The sequence below is a fragment of the Schistocerca americana genome, chromosome 2 (genome assembly GCF_021461395.2).
Source record: "Schistocerca americana isolate TAMUIC-IGC-003095 chromosome 2, iqSchAmer2.1, whole genome shotgun sequence".
NCBI classification, from domain to species: domain Eukaryota; kingdom Metazoa; phylum Arthropoda; class Insecta; order Orthoptera; family Acrididae; genus Schistocerca; species Schistocerca americana.
In genome coordinates, this window is record NC_060120.1 from 694624303 (window position 1) to 694651524 (window position 27222).

A 27222-nucleotide genomic window follows, 5' to 3' on the forward strand; every position below is an offset into this window, starting at 1 on the left:
ACATTCCACGTGGGAAAAATATATCTAAAAACAAAGATGATGTGACTTACCAAACGAAAACGCTGGCACGTCGATTTTGTGTGTATGTTTGTGTGTCTATCGACGTGCCAATGTTTTCGTTTGGTACATCTTTTTATATTAATAGAGGGAAACATTCCGCATGGGAAAAATATATCTAAAAACAAAGATGATGTGACCTACTAAACGAAAGTGCTGGCAGGTTGATAGACACACAAACAAACACAAACATACACACAAAATTCAAGCTTTCGCAACAAACTGTTGCCTCATCAGGAAAGGGGGAAGGAGAGGGAAAGGCGAAAGGATGTGGGTTTTAAGGGAGAGGGTAAGGAGTCATTTCAATCCCGGGAGCGGAAAGACTTACCTTAAGGGGGAAAAAGGACGGGTATACACTCGCACTCGCACGCACACACACACACACACACACACACACACACACACACACACACAAGCAGAAATTTTTCATATATATATATATGAAAAATGTCTGCTTGTGTCTGTGTATGTGCGGATGGATATGTGTGTGTGTGTGTGTGTGTGTGTGTGTGTGTGCGTGCGCGAGTGTATACCCGTCCTTTTTTCCCCCTAAGGTAAGTCTTTCCGCTCCCGCGATTGGAATGACTCCTTACCCTCTCCTTTAAAACCCACATCCTTTCGTCTTTCCCTCTTCTTCCCTCTTTTCTGACAAAGCAACCGTTGGTTGTGAAAGCTAGAATTTTGTGTGTATATTTGTGTTTGTTTGTGTGTCTATCGACGTGCCAGCGCTTTCGTTTGGCAAGTCACATCATCTTTGTTTATATCAAAAAAACAAAGATGATGTGACTTTTCCCACGTGGAATGTTTCCCTCTATTATATATATATATATATATATATATATATATATATATATATATATATATATATATATATCTAAAAACAAAGATGATGTGACTTACCAAGTGAAAGTGCTTGCAGGTCGACCCCAGTAAACCAAAGATATGTCTGCTTGTGTCTGTATATGGGTGGATGGATATGTGTGTGTGTACGAGTGTATACCCGTCCTTTTTTCCCCCTAAGGTAAGTCTTTCCGCTCCCGGGATTGGAATGACTCCTTACCCTCTCCCTTAAAACCCACATCCTTTCGTCTTTCCCTCTCCTTCCTTCTTTCCTGATGAGGCAACAGTTTGTTGCGAAAGCTTGAATTTTGTGTGTATGTTTGTGTGTCTGTCGACCTGCCAGCACTTTCATTTGGTAAGTCACATCATCTTTGTTCTTAGATATATTTTTCCTACATGGAATGTTTCCCTCTATTATATATATATATATATATATATATATATATATATATATATATATATATATACACACACACTCCTGGAAATTGAAATAAGAACACCGTGAATTCATTGTCCCAGGAAGGGGAAACTTTATTGACACATTCCTGGGGTCAGATACATCACATGATCACACTGACAGAACCACAGGCACATAGACACAGGCAACAGAGCATGCACAATGTCGGCACTAGTACAGTGTATATCCACCTTTCGCAGCAATGCAGGCTGCTATTCTCCCATGGAGACGATCGTAGAGATGCTGGATGTAGTCCTGTGGAACGGCTTGCCATGCCATTTCCACCTGGCGCCTCAGTTGGACCAGCGTTCGTGCTGGACGTGCAGACCGCATGAGACGACGCTTCATCCAGTCCCAAACATGCTCAATGGGGGACAGATCCGGAGATCTTGCTGGCCAGGGTAGTTGACTTACACCTTCTAGAGCACGTTGGGTGGCACGGGATACATGCGGACGTGCATTGTCCTGTTGGAACAGCAAGTTCCCTTGCCGGTCTAGGAATGGTAGAACGATGGGTTCGATGACGGTTTGGATGTACCGTGCACTATTCAGTGTCCCCTCGACGATCACCAGTGGTGTACGGCCAGTGTAGGAGATTGCTCCCCACACCATGATGCCGGGTGTTGGCCCTGTGTGCCTCGGTCGTATGCAGTCCTGATTGTGGCGCTCACCTGCACGGCGCCAAACACGCATACGACCATCATTGGCACCAAGGCAGAAGCGACTCTCATTGCTGAAGACGACACGTTTCCATTCGTCCCTCCATTCACGCCTGTCGCGACACCACTGGAGGCGGGCTGCATGATGTTGGGGCGTGAGCGGAAGACGGCCTAACGGTGTGCGGGACCGTAGCCCAGCTTCATGGAGACGGTTGCGAATGGTCCTCGCCGATACCCCAGGAGCAACAGCGTCCCTAATTTGCTGGGAAGTGGCGGTGCGGTCCCCTACGGCACTGCGTAGGATCCTACGGTCTTGGCGTGCATCCGTGCGTCGCTGCGGTCCGGTCCCAGGTCGACGGGCACGTGCACCTTCCGCCGACCACTGGCGACAACATCCATGTACTGTGGAGACCTCCCGCCCCACGTGTTGAGCAATTCGGCGGTACGTCCACCCGGCCTCCCGCATGCCCACTATACGCCCTCGCTCAAAGTCCGTCAACTGCACATACGGTTCACGTCCACGCTGTCGCGGCATGCTACCAGTGTTAAAGACTGCGATGGAGCTCCGTATGCCACGGCAAACTGGCTGACACTGACGGCGGCGGTGCACAAATGCTGCGCAGCTAGCGCCATTCGACGGCCAACACCGCGGTTCCTGGTGTGTCCGCTGTGCCGTGCGTGTGATCATTGCTTGTACAGCCCTCTCGCAGTGTCCGGAGCAAGTATGGTGGGTCTGACACACCGGTGTCAATGTGTTCTTGTTTCCATTTCCAGGAGTGTATATATATAAAGGTGTCAGACATGGGATGCAGTCTTTTGCCCTTACTGTTAAATCTATACATCGAAGAACCAATGACGGAAATAAAAAAAAAGTTTCAAGAGTGGGAGTAAAATTCAGGACGGAAGGATATCAATGATAATATTCGCTGATGACATTGATATCCTCAATGAAGGTGAAGGAGTATTACAGTATCTGTTGAATGGAATGCACAGTCTATCAAGTACAAAAAATGGATTGAGAGTAAACCCCAGTAAACCAAAGAAAGACAACAGGAGAAATGTGAAAAAACCGGTGATCACTAAGTAGGCAAAGTTTAAATATTGTATAAAATAACACATAACGGATGAAGCAAGGACGATATAAAAAAGCAAACTAACAGCAGCAAAAAGGGCTTTCCTGGCTAAGAGAAACCTACTGGGATCAAACATTGGCTTTAATATAAAGAAGAAATTTCTGAGAATGTATATTTGGAGCACAGCATTATATGGTACTGAACCATGGATTGTGGGTAAACTGGATCAGAAGAGAATTTAAGCACTAAGTTGTGGTGCTAGAGAAAATGTTGAAAACTAGGTGGACTGATAACTTAAGGAATGAGGAGGTTCTCTAGATAACTGGGAAAGGAAGGAACATATGGAAAACACGGACAAGATGATAGGACATGTGTTAAGACATCAGGAAATAACTTCCATGATACTGAGCTGGTTGCTGAGGGTACAGATTGTTCAGGAAGTCAGAGATTGGAATTCCATGGGCTGTAAGTGCTACTCCAAGATAAAAATCCTGGCACAGTACAGGAATTTGTGGTGGGCCACCTCAAACCAGCCAGTTTGTGGGGGAAGAGTAAGATTGCTTAATAACTCATTAGTAGTACATCTCAAACCAGCTAGATGTGAAAAAAATAAAGCAGGGTACCAAATGGGCATCTACCAAGCTCTCGCTTGTAATAATACTACATTATGCACCCGATTTAACTCAAATTATTTTGTGTCACATATTTCTAGAGACCAGAAAACGTAACATCTATTTTTGGCAAACTTCACATCATTTTTTCGCCATAATTTGCATTTTATGTTTGTTAATAATTAGACACACAAATTTAAAAGGTTGCCAGTTCTTTTAAAATGTTGCACATTCGAAACTTTGTGACTAGAATGTTTGCCTTTGCAGAACCTTCAAAATTTTTTCCTTCCGAAATGGCCTTTGTTTTCTTCATTTGGCTGTATTTAAGCTTTCAAAAATGACTGTTCTGTTGAAAAGCAGCATCATTTTCCCACACATGAACTGAATGCACCTCCGATTGTAGGTCTTTCTGGACATTACTTTCTTTTCTCGCCCAATTCAATGATTACAAAATCTGCAGATTACTAATTTTGAACTTTTGTGGGCATTCATAGCTCTGTGGCCCATGCTTCATAATACTACAGATAGAACTGAGAGGGTGATTAGCACAGAAGTAGAACCGAATGTATGGTAACTCCATTTTGACATTAGGGTAAGTATTTCAGCTCAGTTGAAAAATGTTACAGATTTTGTTTTCCAATCGCTATAGTGCAAAGTGTGGGCATTATAGGCTATGGCGGCAGATGGCCGTAAGCGCAAACAAACCAGAATTTTGGCCGCCAGATGGGAGTGGAGCCGTGGGGTGCAGGAAAACAAGCCCTGTCTCCATTTTACATGGCAGCAGCCCCTCATCAGAACTGACACATTGTCACATGAATCACCAATCTCTTCTGGTGTTGTAAGGGTCATAATCGAAATTGGTGACAGACCAAGATTAGTCGTCACGCTTATTTCAAAATAGGAAAACAACAAGCAATGGTGAACACAAAACATTTGGTGACTGCTACAGCTCAACTGATTGCTGAGGATAGCAGACTATTGTTAACAACATAGTTTAGAACTGACCTCTAGTGGTATTTGATGCAACTGCAGTTCAAAACCCCCGCCACTTAATTTATCACATAAAAATTGTCCACATTATACCATCTTTTGAGCTTTAGCTAACAAACACATGTATGCATTTCTTATAAAAACACGTAAGTCCCATGCTGAATACTACATTGCATTAAGGGGCGTGTATCTCAAATAGACGATTCAACTACCCATGACTGGCATAGCACCAGATCACTGAATGCATTGATACGTCACTGCGTTTTTTACACACATTATCTTTCCAAACTGGGCTTCACCAGATGATGTACAATACCAGTAACTGAAAATTGGTTACATTTTCAATATGTATATGCAGAAAATAAAGCCATTCCAAACTATATCTGATAAAATACACTCCTGGAAATGGAAAAAAGAACACATTGACACCGGTGTGTCAGACCCACCATACTTGCTCCGGACACTGCGAGAGGGCTGTACAAGCAATGATCACACGCACGGCACAGCGGACACACCAGGAACCGCGGTGTTGGCCGTCGAATGGCGCTAGCTGCGCAGCATTTGTGCACTGCCGCCGTCAGTGTCAGCCAGTTTGCCGTGGCATACGGAGCTCCATCGCAGTCTTTAACACTGGTAGCATGCCGCGACAGCGTGGACGTGAACCGTATGTGCAGTTGACGGACTTTGAGCGAGGGCGTATAGTGGGCATGCGGGAGGCCGGGTGGACGTACCGCCGAATTGTTCAACACGTGGGGCGTGAGGTCTCCACAGTACATCGATGTTGTCGCCAGTGGTCGGCGGAAGGTGCACGTGCCCGCATGTATCCTATGCCACCCAACGTGCTCTAGAAGGTGTAAGTCAACTACCCTGGCCAGCAAGATCTCCGAATCTGTCCCCCATTGAGCATGTTTGGGACTGGATGAAGCGTCGTCTCACGCGGTCTGCACGTCCAGCACGAACGGTGGTCCAACTGAGGCGCCAGGTGGAAATGGCATGGCAAGCCGTTCCACAGGACTACATCCAGCATCTCTACGATCGTCTCCATGGGAGAATAGCAGCCTGCATTGCTGCGAAAGGTGGTTATACACTGTACTAGTGCCGACATTGTGCATGCTCTGTTGCCTGTGTCTATGTGCCTGTGGTTCTGTCAGTGTGATCATGTGATGTATCTGACCCCAGGAATGTGTCAATAAAGTTTCCCCTTCCTGGGACAATGAATTCACGGTGTTCTTATTTCAATTTCCAGGAGTGTAGTTCATCTGGATACAATTTGCTATGGAATAGCGTCTATTAAGTAATTTTGCAATTTGAGGCAGAATTCGTATCTATTTCACATTTATCACAATATGAATTTTTCTGATCCCTACATATTTCAGGCAGAAACATGGGTGAAGCAGACGAAAATGTTTCATTTGTAAGTTTTTATTCACATAATGTATTCACTTACAAGGGGGCCTTACAGTCTGGCCCCATTCATATTTACAGGATTTGAAGGTTAGTACCAGGCCATCAATTTCCTTAAAGCAATGCGAAGAAAAAGGAAAACTCACTTTTTAACAATAAAAATGCAAAACACTGTTAAATACAATACATTTCAAATTTTTTAACAGTCACCCATAGCTCATTGTTTTAACCAGGCAGTCGCTTGTTTGATTCTTGCCAGCAGTAACATCATGTTCCGGTATTTATATCTTTATATAAAATTAATATCTCCAAATTGTCATTTTTACAGGAAATGCAAGAGAAGTTTCAATGAATAGTATAAATCCAATTTTATTGAAACTTCACATGCAAACAGTTACCAACGAAGGTATTTAAACAACCTATACTAATGTGCTCTATCTATTTTCAAAAATAGATATAGTGAACTTATGATGTTTTTCTCTGGGAAAATCTATAGCATATTCCTACTGCAAGTTGCACTACAACAGCTTCATTAAAATAAGAAATGGCAAAATAATGTATTACAATGTTCTCGTGCACTTTTCACACGAGATCCTCATTCATCAGTGCTCAATACATCAGCACCACTATGTTCCCTTGTGTACCAGATTGTGTTGAAACAGGGCTTTGATAAAACTGATGATAAGTAGTAACTATGCAGTTGCTGTTGTATAAGGACAAGAGCTCCTTCAACTTTTGTTAGTTGATCAGCAGGAACCTGCGGTATGCCCATTCGCTGATGTCACAGGATGATAGCTGCCTCCTCCTGTATCACTTTTGGACAAACATACACTTTCCTTCTTCTTGATAAGTATAGTAGTAATACACTTCGCCTGATCATCCTTCTAAGACAGACGTTTACTTTACTTTCCTTCACATCACCCTATTTTTTTGTGTTACACATCCACTGTTGGTTCTGCACCTCTATCTTGAAGTTGTACATTAAGTCCTGACTCATTTCATTAACTACGTATGACTTGCCGGTGACCTCTGTCATTCTAAATGGGGTGATCCACTAATCTGGCATGTATACAGATTGGTCCATCAGAGTATGCACTGACTCACCTTCAATCTGGTAGCACCTCCTTTCTAGAAAGTGATACGAGATTAATATTTTGAACTTAATAGATACAATGACAAGCACAGAAAATAAGAATCTGCCCCTATTTTTTCCTCTGCAGCTATCCAAGTAGAATTTGAAAGTTCTGCCACCTTTACCAGCTAGCCTGCATTTGTAAGAATTAGTAAAGACAGTAAGCTATTCCATTTGGACAACAATGGGAAATGGCCTTATGCCTAACATCACACTGTCCTACCTAGTTACCCATGTCATAATCTGTGAAACTGAATGTCGAATATTTCAGTTTGCAATAACATCACACTGAGGAGTACCCAACACTTTTTGCAGATCACAACAAGCACTCGTAATGGGCTTGTCTGAGACTGAAGTGGTTTTGTCTTTTTCCTTTAGGCTCCTCGCCACAGCTTTATTTGCAATGTGAGAGGAATATTTGTCCAACATTACTTTCTCCTCTCCAGAAAAAATAGCGAAAAGTTTGCATAGCTCACACTTACCCTTTATAGGGTGATAGAATGACAAACTATATTCTTCAAACAATGGAAAATCCAGGATGGAATGTAACAATATTATGAAAAGGAAAGTTGCCTTTCACCATACAATGGACATGCTGAATCACAGATAGGCCCAACAAAAAGACACTCACAACTTACGCTTTTGACCATTAAGGCCTTCGTCAACAATAGATGACAGACAGACTTTCTGTGTACAAGTTGCATTTGTGTGAGTGTGTGTGAGCGCCCGTCATTTTTTTTTTTTTTGCGAGTTGTATTTGTGTGTTGTGAGTCAATGAGCATTTTGCTCTCATTTGAATGTATGGCCAAAAGAGTCAGCCTTCAGCAATTGTGAAACGAACCCTGTCGTCCAGGACCATGTACCACAAAGAGCGCAGATTCGCCACGAGGTGGAGAAATTCACAGGTGTCTATTATGCTGAATGAGGCCTAAGCGCTGTAGTGTGCGAGTGAGAAAGACGAGAAGCTACGTCGTAGGGAAACCCTGTAGAAGCCGCTTGTGGCCAGGGAGGTGCAATGTTAAATATGGCGGACCTAAGATCGGCCAGGCCATAAAGAGAAACTCTACTCTTAGACGAGTTTGAGCCAAGATGTTCCGACAAAGAGGAACCGCATGTGAGCCCAATTTTGGGACGTTAGCTCGCAATTGGGGACTCGTCTGGGACAGGAATTTGGAAAGTGTTAGTTGAGGGATAAGAATCTTGCAAGGTGTTTGAACAGGATTGGATATTGGAAAGTGTTAGTTGCGGAATATGAACTCTGGAAAGTTTAGAATTGGATTTGAATTCTGTAAAGTGTTTCCAAAAGTATTATCTGAACTTGGATAGGCAGGAACTCTCGCAAAAGTTAAATGTGAGATCAGTTCAGGACTGTATGTTAGGTTTCTTTAATAGTTGTTAAATTACAATTTTAATTCTCACAGTTAATGACATTCCATGATCTACGTCCCATGTCTGTGGCAGTTTAGACAGTTTAGGCAGTCTGTGTGGGGGCTGCTCTGAGCTATGAATTTTGCAGCAGTTGTATGCACTGATTTTAGCAGTTGTTAGGAGCAATAAAAAAGTAATGTGGAAGAAGAGGAGACATCAAAAACACATGGTTCCAACCAGCTGCAGCATCTTCAATGGCGATTCATCGTGCAGCGGCTGTTGCAGTACCACAGCAGAGGCTATGAGATCTTCAGTGTCGGCAGCAACTGCAACATCGGCAGCAATACCATGGCAGAAGGATACAGCACGATAATGCTAAGTACCAGCGCTGATAGTGAGATTATGTATCATTCTGTAGTTCAATCATCAATAATAGATGCTGCTAACATTAAGCAGTCAGCCGGTTTGTGTGGGTCCAAAAATAGTAGCGAGCCGCTTAGCCCGGAGTTGGAGTGGGAGAGCGTGATCGGCAGTGAATTTAGCAGGGCAAATAGTCCGAAATCGGGCAAGGGAGATGAATTTGGGGGGTACATGTCGTCGCGATTAATGCAAATGATAAAGAGGATTGGGATCCAAAATTGATTCTGTTAAAACCGATATGGGTGGCGTAAATTTAAAAATTGATTCAGTTCAATCTGAAATAGCTTTGGTTGTGAAAGACGAAGTAGGTTAAATTGCTAGCGGAATCGAGGAATTGATAGACGGAAAATTAAAAACCATTCGAGACGAAATGGGAAAAATTTCTGATGAAGTTGGGATACTTGACTCTAAGGTAGATCAACCCGAGAAAAATTTCAGTGATAAGATAGAGAAGTTGTGGGCAGATCTGGGAGGCAATGTAAGAAACTGTATGCGTAGGAAAGATGCTCTAATGGCTGAGACAATAGAGAACATTAACAACTTATCTGTTCAAATAGGGAATGGGGAGAAATAAGTAGACAAAATAAAGAAGCAAGTAGAATCTGGCATTAAAATTGAAGATGGTGAAGTTAAAAAGCAAATCAATGAAATAAAAAGCGAGTTGAATTCTTCAGCTGCACATTAAACCTCTACAGTTATCATTGTTCCAAGGATGCACTCGGGAATGGCCAAATGTTTTGGAGACAATGGGAAGTATCATCCAGTAAATTTTCTAGTAGCATGCAGGGATGGTTTTATAAGGGGAATGTCCAACGATGTGAAGATAAAATTCGTGAAAAGACATTTGGAAGGTAAGCCGCAATCTTGGGCAAATATACACAGGGATACATTCACTACCTATGAAATATTTGAAGGCAGTTTCCTGAACAAGTTCTGGAGTGAAGCGAAGCAAGCATGACTCCAAAATGAGTTTCTGAATGGGCCAACATTTAAATATGGGAATGGGTCGATGCGAGAATTCTGTAAACGTGAACTAGTGAGATTAATGCATGTGAAACATCCATTGGGAGTGCTTACTGAAATTATGATGTTGAAAAGACGGTTACCAGAAAATTTGCAGTGGGATCTAGTGTATAGTCCTAGCAACTCAATAGACAAATTTTTGGACTTTGTAGAAAAATCAGAACGGGTGCTGAAATTTAAACCACAAAGTAAGCACACAAATAGTATTCAGAGTGGAAATCATAACTACAGTCCAAGTAATTGCTATGAAAGTCATCCAGGAAATTATCAACAGAATGCAAACAGCAGTTTTGATAAGGGAAACGGTAACAGGAACACATCCAATGATAAATTTCAAAGGGGTAAAGGGAACAGATACTTTCGTGACAGGGACTGACACCAATTATGTAGATTTGAGGGCCCGGCACCTGGCGAAGTGATCCAGCGTTATGGGAGATCGGGAAACTAAGTTTCGCCGCACCTCAGGTCCGGAGATGGCAAAATAAACCAGCGATGAATAGGACGCGAGTAAACGGAAACGTGATGGGTGTTAATGCACTCCTGGAAATGGAAAAAAAGAACACATTGACACCGGTGTGTCAGACCCACCATACTTGCTCCGGACACTGCGAGAGGGCTGTACAAGCAATGATCACACGCACGGCACAGCGGACACACCAGGAACCGCGGTGTTGGCCGTCGAATGGCGCTAGCTGCGCAGCATTTGTGCACCGCCGCCGTCAGTGTCAGCCAGTTTGCCGTGGCATACGGAGCTCCATCGCAGTCTTTAACACTGGTAGCATGCCGCGACAGCGTGGACGTGAACCGTATGTGCAGTTGACGGACTTTGAGTGAGGGCGTATAGTGGGCATGCGGGAGGCCGGGTGGACGTACCGCCTAATTGCTCAACACGTGGGGCGTGAGGTCTCCACAGTACATGGATGTTGTCGCCAGTGGTCGGCGGAAGGTGCACGTGCCCGTCGACCTGGGACCGGACCGCAGCGACGCACGGATGCACGCCAAGACCGTAGGATCCTACGCAGTGCCGTAGGGGACCGCACCGCCACTTCCCAGCAAATTAGGGACACTGTTGCTCCTGGGGTATCGGCGAGGACCATTCGCAACCGTCTCCATGAAGCTGGGCTACGGTCCCGCACACCGTTAGGCCGTCTTCCGCTCACGCCCCAACATCGTGCAGCCCGCCTCCAGTGGTGTCGCGACAGGCGAGAATGGAGGGACGAATGGAGACGTGTCGTCTTCAGCGATGAGAGTCGCTTCTGCCTTGGTGCCAACGATGGTCGTATGCGTGTTTGGCGCCGTGCAGGTGAGCGCCACAATCAGGACTGCATACGACCGAGGCACACAGGGCCAACACCCGGCATCATGGTGTGGGGAGCAATCTCCTACACTGGCCGTACACCACTGGTGATCGTCGAGCGGACACTGAATAGTGCACGGTACATCCAAACCGTCATCGAACCCATCGTTCTACCATTCCTAGACCAGCAAGGGAACTTGCTGTTCCAACAGGACAATGCACGTCCGCATGTATCCCGTGCCACCCAACGTGCTCTAGAAGGTGTAAGTCAACTACCCTGGCCAGCAAGATCTCCGGATCTGTCCCCCATTGAGCATGTTTGGGACTGGATGAAGCGTCGTCTCACGCGGTCTGCACGTCCAGCACGAACGCTGGTCCAACTGAGGCGCCAGGTGGAAATGGCATGGCAAGCCGTTCCACAGGACTACATCCAGCATCTCTACGATCGTCTCCATGGGAGAATAGCAGCCTGCATTGTTGCGAAAGGTGGATATACACTGTACTAGTGCCGACATTGTGCATGCTCTGTTGCCTGTGTCTATGTGCCTGTGGTTCTGTCAGTGTGATCATGTGATGTATCTGACCCCAGGAATGTGTCAATAAAGTTTCCCCTTCCTGGGACAATGAATTCACGGTGTTCTTATTTCAATTTCCAGGAGTGTAAATCGGCAAAAAGGTGTCAGAACTTTGAAATGAAATTAGTAAGAGATGAGAATCAAATAGGTAAATTTTCAAATCAGATTGTACATAAAAGGTGTAATTCTAAGATAATGAAAGATAACGGTAAAGATGATGACGATAATTTAGGGCTAAATGATTTGCTTTATGAATGTGAGATGAAAGAGTGTGTGAATGTTAATAAATGAAAGATTCTGTGTGCCAAAAGGAGGCTGAGGTGGAGCTGAATTTGCTGGAGTTAGATGGTATAGAAAATTATAAAGAGGTACTAACCAGCAGTAACAATTATATTGATGAAGGTGATGATGTTTCAGGTGATATTGTGATGGCGTAAGTTGTTACGGAGGTTAATAAGGTTGGCGTACCATTAGTCTCGTCATCTATTGATGAATTTGTGTGTGTATCAGTGGATATTGGTGAATTATTTTTAAAGGAAGGTAGTAATGTTGTTTTATGTGCTGAAGCTATGAAAGTTGAAGGTGCTGGTATTGATACTTCAGAGAAAGAAATCTGTGTGTATCTTTCTACTAATGGAGATGAACCCGAAATTCTGGATGGTTCTATGGATTTTGAATGTTTGTTTGAGAATGAATGTGGGTCTCAATTTGATGTTTGAGATGCAATTAACATGGTGCAGGAGCGTGTAGGAGAGGAAAAGGTATTATGATCAGGTTTAAAACAAAACAAAGCGCAATTTAGCGGCACTGTTGATTCTGAAATTGCATGACGCTGTACCTCTAATTTGTGCGATGTAATGACAGAGGATGGTGAAACTATGAATGGTTCTTATATTGGTGATTTGTAGATGGAGGTAAATGAGGTTATATGGAGCAAGTTGTATGCTGTTTGTGAAGGTGTTTGTAATGATGAGGAAATAAAAAGTAATGCTTTATTTCATGATGATGTAGCTACTAATGGCGATAATTTTAAGGGAGAATACAGTGAGTCTGATTATAATATAGAAAGAGATATTTGGACAGAATGGTATCTTAAGGAGGAATGTGATTTTACTGTAACTGTTTGACAATGGTATGGTAGAACATTACGATTGTTATTGCCTCATTTGTGGACTCGAGTGAAGTTTAAGTTAGCGAAAGGTCTAGAATGGAGGAGGGGGAGTGAAATTGGGGCGAAAGAAGCATGTAATGAATTATTTTGGGACGAGTACGAAATTGAGGGGTGGATCGAACAGCATATGTGTACTCTTGAGATGCAAGAGAAGGGAAAATAGGTTAAGAAATAAGTGTATCTGTGTTTAGATTATAAGATTATTTGGAGGGGTAATTTGCAATGTTTTCTCTCAGGATTTATTGTAGCTTGTTTGTTGTTTTGTCGCATAAGGCTTTTTTTTTTGGCACAAGGTCTATGCAATTATAAATTAGATGCACAGATGGGTGTGAGGAAGTCGGAGAACTCAATTATTTGGTGAATGGTATCAAGTAAAAATTAGTGCACAATATGCATATAGATTAGCTTTTTGGGGGTATATAAGGGATTTATTTACATGTATGCATATATTAGGCTTAGGTTTTTGGATGGTTTTATGTTTGTTGTAATTTCCAAACTATAAGTTATGGTCACGGCAATCCGCGTGCATGGAGGTCGGAGAAATTTGGAAAATGAAAATTAATAATGCTTACCTAGAAAGAGGGAGATGTATGTTTATCTACTTATCTGAGAATATTTTGGGGGAACAATTTATTGTTATATGGAGTATCGATTTGTATACGCAGCTTCACTGCATGGAATTAAACGAGTGGTGAGATTTGTTCTTATTTGTTGTTAGTTTTGAATCAAAGGGAATTATTTAAATTAAAAGAAAATATTTATTTGCCGATGAAGTCAATTGGGAATCTGTCACGAGATGCATGTCTTTAGTGAGACTTGAATAACTTGTCAGAATCATTGAAGAATTTATGAGCATCTTTCAAATGCTGTAAATAAATTGTTTACTGTGAAGTTTAGATCTGTTAGTATTAATTCTACTAGGGAAGTGTTCAGTGCAGATCCTGGGCAGTTTCGGAAAGTGTTTGTTTTCTGTTATCTACACCCAATTTGAATTTCAGCAGATTTGTTCCCATAAAATGATGGCGATGGAATGCAGAGCCATACAGAATTTTGGCAGGATACTTGGTTCCGATTCTGTGGAGTGTTGCTGGAGACTTCGTTGTGTGAAAAGATTATCTGAAAGTGAGTGCAGTAGTGCTGATTATTTCTGCGGCATTTGTATAGTTTTATTTGGCATTTAATTAATATGCCTCAATTCATAATTTTCTGTAGGATATAAGTTTCTTTAAATTTAAAGGATGCAGCATCAACACCACTACAAATAATTACACTATTGATGGGCACTTAGGATATTTATGTTATTGTATAATGAATTTGTGTGTTGTAAATTTGGGTGCTACTTCATAACATATACAGCACACCAACATGTTATGAAGTGGAGGTGTGTGAGTAAACGAGCATTTCGCTCTCATTTAAATATATAGCTGAAAGAGTCAGACTTCAGCAACTGTGAAACAAACCCTATCGTCCAGGGCCACGTGCTACAAAGAGTGAGGATTCGCCACGAGGTGGAGAAATTCACAGGTGTCTTCATGCTGAATGAGGCCTAAGCGCTGTAGTGTGCGAGTAAGACAGATGAGAACCTACATCATAGTGAAACCCCATAGAAGCCTTTTGTGGCCAGGGAGATGTAGCAATGTTAAATATGGCGGACCTAAGATTGGCCATAAAGAGAAATGTTTATGAAAACTATTTAATTCTGCAGTAATTCAGGGAATGAAGCCACAGCAATTTGAATCTACCATCCGTCATAAATTTCCATGGTTATCCCAATAAAACTTGAATATTGATCACATCTATAATAATTTAGGATTTACAGTTAAAGTGAAACTAGCTAGTTTTGTAACAAAGACCTGAAGGCTAAAATCTGAATGCTTTGGTTGATCTTAACATCGACATTTCATATAGAAGCACATTGTTAAAGTGACAAATGTTGTAAATATCAACCCTGTAACTTTATTTGTTTAAAAGATATAGTAAATTTAAATTGTCAGTATTTTCAGTTAAGCATCAGATCATCATTTCCTCCACACAAAACACATTGAACGATGACAGCATGACACCTTATTGAATCATTAGGTAATAGAATATTCGTTGTAAAGTTTAGTGCATAATAGTTATTTTTGCTCTTTATTTATTTATCAGAAAGCACATTAGTGCAACACTACTGGCCATGACATTCAAAATTAAGAAGGAAATTGTATTGGTTTTATGTAAAATAATTTAACATTTATTATGTAATGGATATTATTGTTGTTACTTTACTTAGAACATGAAAGTGGTCAAGCTTTGATCATTTAAATATGTTAAAATGTAAAATAATGTAGAATAAACTGTAGCCAATCGGATGGATGACTTCAGGAAAGAGAACTGCCCTAGTCAGTAGTGCGACAATGTTCGGCATGCGGAAGACGCGGCCGGAGACAGGAAGAGGGACAGTTCTGGGCTAGACCCCAGAGGAACAGTGCTGGTGGAGATGCAAAATTGGATGGTCGGTCTTTAGGTAGCTAGGAAGTGAAACAACTTAGAAAAGTTCGTGTTGTGTGGTATCGCGGGACTTATTCTCTGAGCGGTGAGCAGTCACGCGCCTGGTGTGAACTCTAACTTTCCGCGTAGTTAACGAGGTGGAGTATTGGACTTTTAATTTGCAACGAGATTGTGAATGTTCGAACTGTGTCAAATGGATATGTGCTTGAGTGTAATAGTAATTCTAAATATGACCACTTTTGCTATTAGTTTGCTTTCTGAATAAACATTATTTTAACCAAATCACTACTGTGTGGCCTACATTATTTATGGGATCCCAATATTATTATTGCTGTTATATGTTATATTAACATTGCACGTTTATACAATTTCGCAAACTTGCCATCAGCCAGACAATTTAACCAAAAGGTCACAAGTGTCCAATTTAGGGCGTGTAATGTGGCACGTGCGGTTCAGCCCCTAGATGAGTTTGATCCAAGACATTTGTTGTGCATATCTGCAACTCAGCATCCGTGTTATACAGTGAGTAGCAACTTTCTTTTTCAAATTATATTCTTCATTGAATATATAAGGATACTGCCTTAATGAAGCAGGATTCAGGGAGACATATTTACTTTCCTTGATCCATCCCTGGACATTTTGTGCATCTTTGCAATGCTTAATCCGGCATCAAGGTATTTCCTGCTTGTTTCTTTCCTTGTGTAAGGTGACTCTATACAATGAAAGCTGTTTATATGCTTGTACCCTGGCTCCTCTATTTCTGGTTGTATTGTATTTCCCTTTTGCAATAGTTTCCTCTCATATCAGGAAACAAAATTCCATCTGCTCCCAGTTTTTTCGGGGCAGCTCTCATTTATGTATCTGTAATAGAGAGGGTATGTACAAGCTTTTTCTGGCACACCTTAATGTTAGTCCCATTACCTGCTAAGAGAGTATAGTCTTGAAAGTTTTCTTCTCGAGTGAATCACGTTTTGTATATGTTTTATGGTAACATTTTTCACATGTCAACAGATAAATTCTTGCTGTCTGCTATGATCTCCCATTTGCCAAAAATGTTCAAAAATATCCTGCTTGTTTTCTTGACTTAAATTATAAAGATATTTCAGTTAGCATAAGTTGGGATGGCATCGAGTTTTGTTTATCTAGCTTGGCTCTCATCACTCTTTTGTCCTTTGTGTGGCAAACCTCTGTTGAGTAACTACTTCACTCTTATTTACTATCCATCAAGATGGGCTCCTACTCCTTTTAGAGGTCTTCTTTCCATTACTTGAGCATCAGCACGTTTTAACGGTGTCTGGTGAGGAGCATGTTGCATTTCATTCCACTGTGGATGTGGGCATTCATTGGGTTGAGAACCATGCTCATTATTTTTAGTGTTTAACTAACATGCATAATTAGTCAATTACTGGTACATTCTATAAAAGTAGCAAACTCTGAAGCAGTTCATAAGGCTGCTTATCAATTATTATTCTAGATTAAATCACTGGTTATACTCATACTGCCGACCACATCTACCATGAGCTTTGTTACTGTTGGCTACAAGCAACCTTAGACGATAATGTTACTAACTAAATAGTGAAGATGACAAACATCACGCAATTGTAAACAGTAAATGTTCCCTGACCTACAGTTATGATTTTAGTTGTGCTGCCATTCTCTCAGGAAATACTTTGTAACATAACCTGTGACTCTTTTAATAGGTGAATGAGTTCCTTAGATGACTTATGATATTCTGAAGATTGCTATTGCTACATAAGTTGAGGCTCTAGGGATACTATTTTTAAAGAGGAACAGAGACGCAACAATATTTGGAGCTGTCAAATTTATATTTTTATTTTAAATACTGTATTTAGTACTAAACAGAAATGTTTATTAACCAATACTGAATCATAATTTTAATAAAATATAGTATGATTTTATAGAGATATGATATGCCTCATTGTTAAATAAAAGAATTTTACACGTATTACTGTTCAATCTCTAGAAGTAAAGCATTTAGTTTTCTATCTGACGTCTCTTTTTTGATTTTTTTTCATGCAGCTCTACATGCTACTCTATCCTGTGCAAGTTTTTTCATCTCCAAGTAACTATTGCAACCTACATCCTTCTGAATCTGTCTAGTATATTCATGCCTTGGTCTCCCTCTATGATTTTTACCCTCCGCACCTCTCCAACACTAAATTGGTGATCCCTTGATGCCTCAGACCATGTCCTACCAACCAATCCCCCCTTCTTCTAGTCAAGCTGTGCCACAAATTCCTCTCCCCCCAATTCTATTCAGTAGCTTCTGATTAGTTACAAGAGATCTACCCATCTAATCTTCAGTATTCTTCTGTAGCACAACGTTTCAAAAGCTTCTATTCTTTTCTTGTCTAAACTGTCTATCATTCGTGTTTTACACCCATACATAGTGACACTGCAGATAAATACTTTTAGAAAGGACTTTCTCACACTTAAATCTACATTCAACATTACCAAAATTCTCTCCTTCAGAAACATTTTTCTGGCCATTGCCAGTCTGCATTTCATATCCTCTCTACTCTGGCCATCATCAGTTATTCAGCAAAACTTATCTACTATATTAAGTGGCTCATTTCTAATCGAATTCCCTCAGCACCACTTGATTTAATTTGACTGAATTCCATCATCCTTGTTTTGCTACTGTTGATGTTAATTTTATATCCTCCTTTCAAGACTCTGTCCATTCCATTCACCTGCTCTTCCAAGTCCATTGCAGTTTCTGAGAGAATTACAATGTCATTGGTAAAATTGAAAGTTTTTATTTCTTCTCCCAGAACTTTAATGTCAACTGCAAATTCTCCTTTGGTTTCCTTTACTGTTTGCTCAATGTACAGACTGGATAACATTGGCGACAGGATACAGCCCCGTCTCACTCCCTTCTCAACCACTGCTTCCCTTTCATGTTCATCAACCCCTGTAACTGCCATCTGGTTTCTGTAAAAGTTGTAAATAGCCTTTTGCTCCCTGTATTTTACACCTGCTACCTTCAGAACTTCAAAGAGAGTGTTCCAGTCAACACTGTCAAAAGCGTTCTCCAAGTCCCAAATGATATAAACGTAGGTTTGCCTTTCCTTAACCTATCTTCAAAAGAGAAGTCATAAGGTCAGTATGGCTTCATACGTTCCTACACTTCTCTGGAATACAAACTGATCTTCCCCAACTTCGGCCTCTACCAGTTTTTTCATTCTTCTGTAAAGACAAATGTGCCAGTATCTTCCAATAATGAATTATTGAACTTATAAATCAGAATTTGTACATCTATTGGCAAAGGCTTCCTTTGGAATCTGTATTATTACATTCTTATTGAAATCTGGGGGTATTTCGTCTGTCTCATACATCTTGCACAACAGATGGAAGAGCTTTGTCACAATAGCTCTGACAGAATATCATCTACTCCCAAGGTCTTGTTTCGACAGTTCTTTCAGAGATTTATCACATTCTTTTCACAGTATCATATCTCCCATTTCAACTTCACCTATGTCCTCTTCTATTTCTACAATACTGCTCTCAAGTAATCTCCTTGTATAGGCCATCTAAATTCTCCTTCCACCTTTTCCTTTGTTGCTTAGGACTCAATTCCCACCTGAGCTCCTGATATTCAAATGGCTACGTCTCTTTTTTCCAAAGGTCTCTTTAATTTTCCTGTAAGCGGTATGTATCTTTCTGCTTAGTGATATACGGTTCTAAATACTTACATTTGTCCTCTAGCTGGTCTCTTCTTTTTTTTTTTTTTTTTGACATTTATATTTCCTTTCACCTGCTTCATTTACTGCATTTTTGTATTTTCTCCTTTCATCAATTAAATTTGTTACTTTCTGTGTTATGCAGGGATTTCTGATAGCGGTTGTCTTTTTATCTATTTTATTCTCTGCTGCCTTCTATCCATTCGTCGTCTTCTGTATTTCTTTCCCCTGTTGTCAATTGTTGCCTAATGCTCTCTCTGAAATTCTCAAAAACCTCTAGTTCTTTCAACTTACCAATGTGACATCTCCTTAATTTCCTACCTTCTTCTAATTTCTTCAGTTTTAATATACAGTTCACAACCAATAAATTGTCATCAGAGACGACATCTGCCCTTGAAAATGTCTTATAATTTAAAATCTCGTTCTGAAATCTCTGTCTTACTATTATATAATCAATCTGGAATCTCCCAGTGTCTGCAGGTCTCTTCCACATGTACAATTTTTTTTTTTTTACGATTCTTAAACCAAGTGTTACCAATGATCAAATATTTTCATTTTATTATAAATATAGAATTTAAATAAAAGTAAAACCAAGTAATCCTTAGTGAGATCTGAACGAGCAACATCACAGGCAATACTCACACACTGTACACTTGATTATCGATGACTTGGTTAGAGTACGCTCAGAAATCTTCTACTTTCCAAAAGTGATTTTTTCAACTTTTTTGAGAACTGCAACGTACTGCTTTACGAAACTGATCTCCGTGTACAGTGTGTAAACTTTTAGGTGGCAGACCTCTCCCTAGTCCTGAATCGGTAGAAGATGGTAAACGTTGGTAGGCTTCGGTAGGCACGCAGTTTAGACTGCTGCCAACATTACGTAGCTGACTGTGTTGTAGAAGGTAGCCATTGTCGTCTGCTTCGTTATTGTTTTGCGCTGTACTGTTCTGCGTGTTTTATTATGCAGTTCTGCTTAACATTACCAAAATGAGTGAAGAGGCAGTTGCTGGCCCATCTCGGGAGTCGCCAACAACCCCTACCGGTAGGCCTATGGTTAGAAGAAGCCTTTCGTCTGCTTTTGTGTAAGCATGGTGCGCAAATTGTAGTGCCAGCACTGCAACTGGTAGGTGTGCCTTGTCTCCCCCCCCCCCCCCCCCCCTCCCCCAAAAGGGTCCACTCCCCTCCCCTCGCCAGCCAATGCTTGCTTCCTCCTCTCCCCGCACTCCCCTCACAACTCTGCCGTCTTACAGTTAACACACTGTACTGACCTTCAAATACCATAAACATGAGGAAAACCAAAGAGGCCAAAGTGGTCCAGAAGGCTTCCTTGTAAATTCAATAATTAAAACTTTACACTCATTGTCTGTACATTGCCTTAAACATTTGTTCCAGTAAATAAATCCCAATGGGCAATACAGTGAAACTCTTCCTCAGCAAATTGATTCCCTTTACATCTCTATACCCATAAGAAGGCATTGTTCCATGCTTATAAAGCTCCTGTCATCCATTAACGCTGAAGTCCTTTTGTATAGGGTGTAGAAATTATGTGAAATGTAACAAATATATAGACAAATATATGGCTTTGTGTCAGTAAATGCAATTTTAGTTCCGAATTATTCTCTAAAGAAAAGGTTAAAAAATGATCAATATTCATTCCTTAAAAGATTTGGTAACTTTACCATAGCCTCTTGGTTCTGCATTTCCATTGTGATACTTGCAATCAGGATCACTTTCAGTTCCCCAATTACTGAAAATTAAAAAAAAAAAAACTTATTGTAGTACAGTTATGAATAAAGAAAATTCGACTAGATATCAAACTTTCATTGACATTAACATTCTGAGGTACTTTTAAGTTCTGTAATCCAATTGCATGGCATGCTTTTAAACAAACTTACTCTATTCTTTGTTTTTACAAAAATATTGCAGTAAATTATTCTAAGACAACCATTCTTACTCCCTGCATAGAACACAATACCCAATGTGCCACTGAAATTACCACATTAATACATAATGAGAAAAACACTAACTACACGTAAGAAGAGGAGTAAATCCAACAAGCCAAAATACCATGTCAAATTTTTAAAAATAAGTGCATTTTAAGAATGCCAAGGCGTACAGTGTGATGAGCAATGTAAGAGTGATGTTGAGACTGTAAATATAATTTTGATTAAGACCACACTTGAAAACCCTTCGATTTAAAATGAGGAAAGCAAAATTTTAGTTGTGACTCACTAAACATATACGACAATGATAGGCAGCAAATTTATACTTATGGGCAGAGATCAGCCTTTTATTAAATGCACATTCCATAAAACAGATATGACAAATTTTCAGAAAATGTTCAACATTTGCACCAATAGCAAGGAATGGAAAATAATACACTATAGAATTTCAAATATTGTGCACACCACAAAGATTATACGAAGTTATCAGGACAAGACATCAATTATTACTCACAGTTTATGAACACCATAGTACTGGAATATGGTGGTGAAGAGAACTGCTCGAAGAGGATAGTATGCAGCTGAACGAGAACCAATCTGTTTGCTTTGAAACCAATTTGTGTCTAAGCTTAAATGGTGTGAACATTTTTATGTCTGCAAGCTATGAAGCCTTTCAAGCTACACTGAACTTTACTGAAATGTAATTCAGCAATATAATGGAATGCAGTCCTAAACCTAAAATATATGGCTGCTCTTTCCATGGTAAAAAGAGCAACATTTAGTAGTGAGTCTTGTTACAAGTAAGTGACATGTGCCCTTACTTTCTGCTCTTCAAAATCTTTAAGTGAAGTTCATTCCAGGTACCAAATGCCAATTTATAAGACACCGATGAAAGGTGTGTACGAAATCCTCAGTACCTTTAAACTATACGGTGAGTCATTATTATCTTTACCCATGTTCCACTTGGGACATTTCCGAATCAAATTAAAACATAATAAACAATAGAAACTCCAGGCTGTAATATCAACAATATTAGAAAAAGGACAGATTGCTGCTCACTGTAAAGATGACCCATTGAGTTGGAGACAGGCACAATGAAAAGACTGTTACACATGCAGCTATCAGTCAAATCCCTCTTCAGCAACGAAAACTCATATACATTCACACTAGAAAGTACATCTCACTCACACGACTGCTACCACCAGCAGCTCCAATCAGAATGTGATTGTTACCCGCTGTGTGACCCACTCCGCATAGCTATTCACGCAACCGTCGCATTCTGACTGGAGCCATAGGCAGCAGCGATCATGTTTGCGTGATGAGTGGTTGCTTGTGTGTGTGTGTGTGTGTGTGTGTGTGTGTGTGTGTGTGTGTGTGTGTGCGCGCGCACGCGCGAGCGCGCACATGAAGGATTTGGCTGAAAGCTATAATGTGTAACAGTTTTTCATTGTACCTGTCTGCTACTCAATGGGTCATCTTTATGATGCTTAGCAATCTATCATTTCCTAATATTGTTGAAATTATAACATGTTGATAAACACCTATAAACTTGGTACAGTCTTCCTCCATGATTTTCTGCAGCAATTAAGGATTTGATGAGCCAAGAAGAGTACCAGTTCAGTTAATGTACACAGAATAAAGGATATATTCATTTCATGGGAGTAATAGTATTAGTATCTTCATAGAATGTATGATAAAAAAAGCTCCATACATACAGAACTCTGAGAAATGAGTTGGAAAGAAGAGGAAAGGGGAACGGTGTAAACTATTTATATAACAATTTATTGCATGAAGATCACCTATTTGCTATAATATTCACATTGCTGGTTCGGCACTTCATTGCCATCTTCTGGTGTGGTAATTAATCCACAGTTTTGTCATGATATATAAAATCAAGTTGTATCCATTCTGAACATGATGAAATAGCAGAAAATATCATTATATGCCAATAAAATATACATGATGTCATCAGGTGGTAAGAGAGACAGAAACAAACATTGTTGTATGATCTTTATATAGGGATTAAAGAATAGAGGGGCATGGGAATGGGGATGGAACTATGGCAATAGATGAAGCAGGGTAGGTAATTATGCAATCTATATCCACTTAGTTTACTATATGCAATTTTTAAAGGGAATATCTTAAAAGCGAGAATAAAAAAATAGAAGTTATTATTTTTAAGTAATACAGTTGACAATAGGTCAATTAAAAAAAAACACTGAAGTAAACTACGATGCAGGTAAATCTTACTTGTAAATTAAAGTCTATGGTAATTATGTGTTTTTGTAAACGTCTTGGATGCACTCTTATAGGAATTTACTTATCAAGTAAAAACCAATGCAGACCAATAATTCGAATAGAAATTACCCATTTATACAATTTGTTTTATCTAGTAACTATTGTTGTGCGTTACACCTAATTTCTTCACGCAACTTTGTAAGAAGCGTCATATGGCAGGAAGGCAGAGAAAGCTGACAGCTAATCACAGCTGTTTGGTGTATCAGAATGTTAGACTCTGATCATAACAAGCAATTTGAAAAACTTTAACATACAATGAAGAACATTTAAGTAATTGTATCAGGTAATGGGATTCAGTTGTCTTTTCTAAGAAGTTTGTGACACTGTAAAGGACACGAAAAATACATTTGAATCTCTGATGACGGTATCTACATAAACAACTGCTTTCACTTGTTGCTACAGAGCTGAATTCAGTTTGATGATTAAGGAGGGCTACTCCAACCAATAGATCTGACATAATATTGACTTGTATGTTTATCACACTTCTAGTATTTGCAGATTTACAAAGTCTTTTTGACAGTTTTGACTCAAACACATTTTCACAATATGAATTCATCAGGGATACTACAGGGCAAAACACTACATGCAATTTCTATGGGAAACAATTTGCAGTTATAAGAGTCAAAGGATATGAAGGGCAGGCAATAATTCAGAATGGAGTGGAAGACAGTTGTATCCTATCCTCTATGTTAACCAATTTTGGTGACGACGTTTGGTTTTGTGGGGTGCTCAATTATGCAGTCATCAGCGCCCATACAAAGTCTCAGTTTTTTCACACTCCAATTTTTTCACAGTCCAATCTAGCCACTGTCACGAATGATGAGAATGAAGATGAAATGATGAGGACAACACAAACACCCAGTTCCCGGACAGAGAAAATCCCAACCTGGCCGGGAATTGAACCCGGGACCCCGTGATCCAGAGGTAGCAACGCTATGTTAACCAATGTGTACATAGAATAAGCAGTAAAGGAAACTAGAAAGAAATTTGGAAAAGGAATCAATGTTTGGGGGGAATACACCTTAGCAAATCAAACTGTAATTATAATGTAATTCTATCAGACACGGAAAAGAACTTGGAAGGTCAGTTAAATGGAAACTATTGTGTCCAGAAAAGATAAATATCAACTTCAGTACAATAAGGGTAATGGAGCGTGAATATTTTTGGAGTGTAATTGATTTAAATAAGGCAACACTACAGGAATCAGAATTAAAAGTATTATACGAGTTTATCAAAGTATGTTAACATCAAATATAAACTTCATTAAATGCTGAAAGTCGTATCTGGAAGCATTTGTTTGGAGTGTTGTGATGTAGGGAAGTGAAACAAGGATGATCAACAGTATGAGCAAGAAGAGAGTACCGTATTTACTCGAATCTAAGCCGCACCATTTTCCGGTTTTTGTAATCCAAAAACCCGCCTTCGGCTTAGAATCGAGTGCAAAGTAAGCGGAAGTTCTGAAAAATGTTGGTAGGTGCCGCCACAACTAACTTCTGCTGTCGAATATATGTAGCGCTACACAGGCATGCTTTCCAGGCACAAAGATAAATACTGGCGCCAAAACCTCTGCATCCGTTAAAAAAAAAAAAAAAAAAAAAAAAGAGAGAGAGAGAGAGAGAGAGAGAGAGGAGAGAGAGAGAGAGAGAGAGAGAGAGAGAGAGCTGGAAGGCGAGCTTTGTTCTCCTCCCTGAGTTTCGACCACTCTGCATTTTCATACATTATCCAACGAAGTAAATACAAATTTCATATTGTTCATCTTCGAATGTAGCAGCATTTCAATGTACTACGAAAATCCAACTGGCAAGACTGTTTGGGATGTTTGTCAATATGGGAAACTATGTTCTGAATTTTTTCCTACCTGTGAGAAGAGATGGTTGCTAATAGGAACTTTTATGAATTGTGAATCACATGCAGTATTCTCTTCACCATAAGAATAATACGAATATAAACATTTTGCCATGTATTCTTTCGTGTTTGCTGTTATCTCATTTAAATCCTGTCTGCCCAATAAACTACGAAACTAGAGTGAGACAACAGCAAACGCAGAAGAATACACATATCATGTCATGTTTATATTCATATTATTCTTATGCCTAATAGTGAAACAGTCAGAAATGAAGCACGGCAATTCACTAGATTTTTAAATCTAAGATGACTCTAATATCTGTGCAGAATGTAATGTACTAAAGAGGCGTCTGCAAAGATTTTCAAACGGAGAAAAATTTTCGCTAAACTCTCGTTCAAAACATCTTCTATCATACGCAGTCTATTATTTGGTTCTTGTTGATCATTATCAAAGAAAGCAGCCGTGTAAGTAACAACAAATAGCAGTCTCTTGCCATTGTTTTGCTAATGAGACAATTCCTCCTCTTTTTTTTTAATTTTTTTTTTTTTTTTTTTTTTTTTAGCATTGGTGTTCTGTGTTGTAAGCAGCGGGACCATGCACAAAAGCAAGCCATGCGGCGAGCGGCGACAGGCCGTAAACACTCATCATCAGAAAGCGACAAACAATGCATGGCACAATACAGTAATGCATTTTCAGCTTGGAGTGAACACCTATAACAAAGAGAACAACACCTATCAGATCAAAGAAAAATAAGCAATCAATTCAAACCAGATGAAGCACGTGAAAAAGGAAGGGTACCTGTATAAATACGGACGGAGTGCCTGACACATAGCAATGGCTACCTGGTAAAGCTTAACTGCTAAGATTACGACTTGAACCAAACTACTGTAGCTGTATCGTCATTCATTTGACCTAAATTATGTCTCATATTATAATGGATCAACTTTGTTTCGATTTGGTGGTGCGGCCTAAAACTTTTCTCTCCCCTTGAATTTCGAGTCTCAAATTTCAGGTGCAGCTTAGATTCGGGAAAAATTTTTTTCCTTGATTTCTAGTCTCATTTTTCAGGTGTGGCTTAGGTTCGAGTGCGGCTTAGGTTCGAGTGCGGCTTAGGTTCGAGTAAATATGGTAGATGCTATTGAAATGTGATGTTTTAGAGGACTGCTGAAGATTAGATGGGGAAACCAAGTTCCTTATTAAAATGTACTGAACTGAATTGGGAAGGAACCTGGCTAAAAGATGGGGTAGACCCATAGGCACTCACCCTGGAGCATCAAGGAAAAGTTAATCTGGCAATGAAAGAAACTGTGGGATGTAAAAATTATACAGAAAACCTTAAAAATTTAATTACCTTGTCCCTCTTGTGAGCTTGGCTCAAAACTATGAATGGCCTACCTTTGCACTAGCAAACTGTTGGTACATTTCTGATCATTTTTGTTTCTCTGGAATCGTATTCGAATCAAAAGTGGAAATAATCTATGTTTAGAAGTTTTTAAATACATGTCTTTTGCATATATTGCTCTTTCCAAACAGTTATCTGTAGTGCAATTTTACCTTCTGAGACTAGGTTATAGATGCTATTATTAACTTTCATAGCACAATTTTATATTACCATACTTTCAGTACAAGAAAAAGCAAAATGGAAATGTTACAAGCGATTTGAAAAGGGTAAGATATCTATTACAGCCCCCTTTCTTTCAATCAATCCTGGTATTTCTTATATCAACAAAAATAATAAAATTTTGAAAATAGTACTGGATTGATGAAAAATCTACTCACCAGGTGGAGCCAGGAGAAAAAGTCATGGAAATGTGCAAGCTTTTGGCGATGTTTAAGAAGTGGAGAGAACTACTGAAAAGTTGTCCAG

The 27222-nt window shown here is 40.0% G+C and overlaps 1 protein-coding gene across 5 annotated transcripts in view; it reads right to left on the reverse strand.

Moving 5' to 3' along the window:
* LOC124593554 (lactoylglutathione lyase) overlaps positions 1-27222 on the reverse strand; it is a 124225-nt gene that overhangs the window by 46874 nt on the left and 50129 nt on the right. For all 5 annotated transcript variants that reach the window (XM_047131944.1, XM_047131942.1, XM_047131946.1 and 2 more), the window contains exon 4: positions 20948-21015. In XM_047131944.1, the coding sequence (XP_046987900.1) occupies positions 20948-21015 (68 nt within the window). The remainder of the gene's footprint in view (positions 1-20947; positions 21016-27222) is intronic.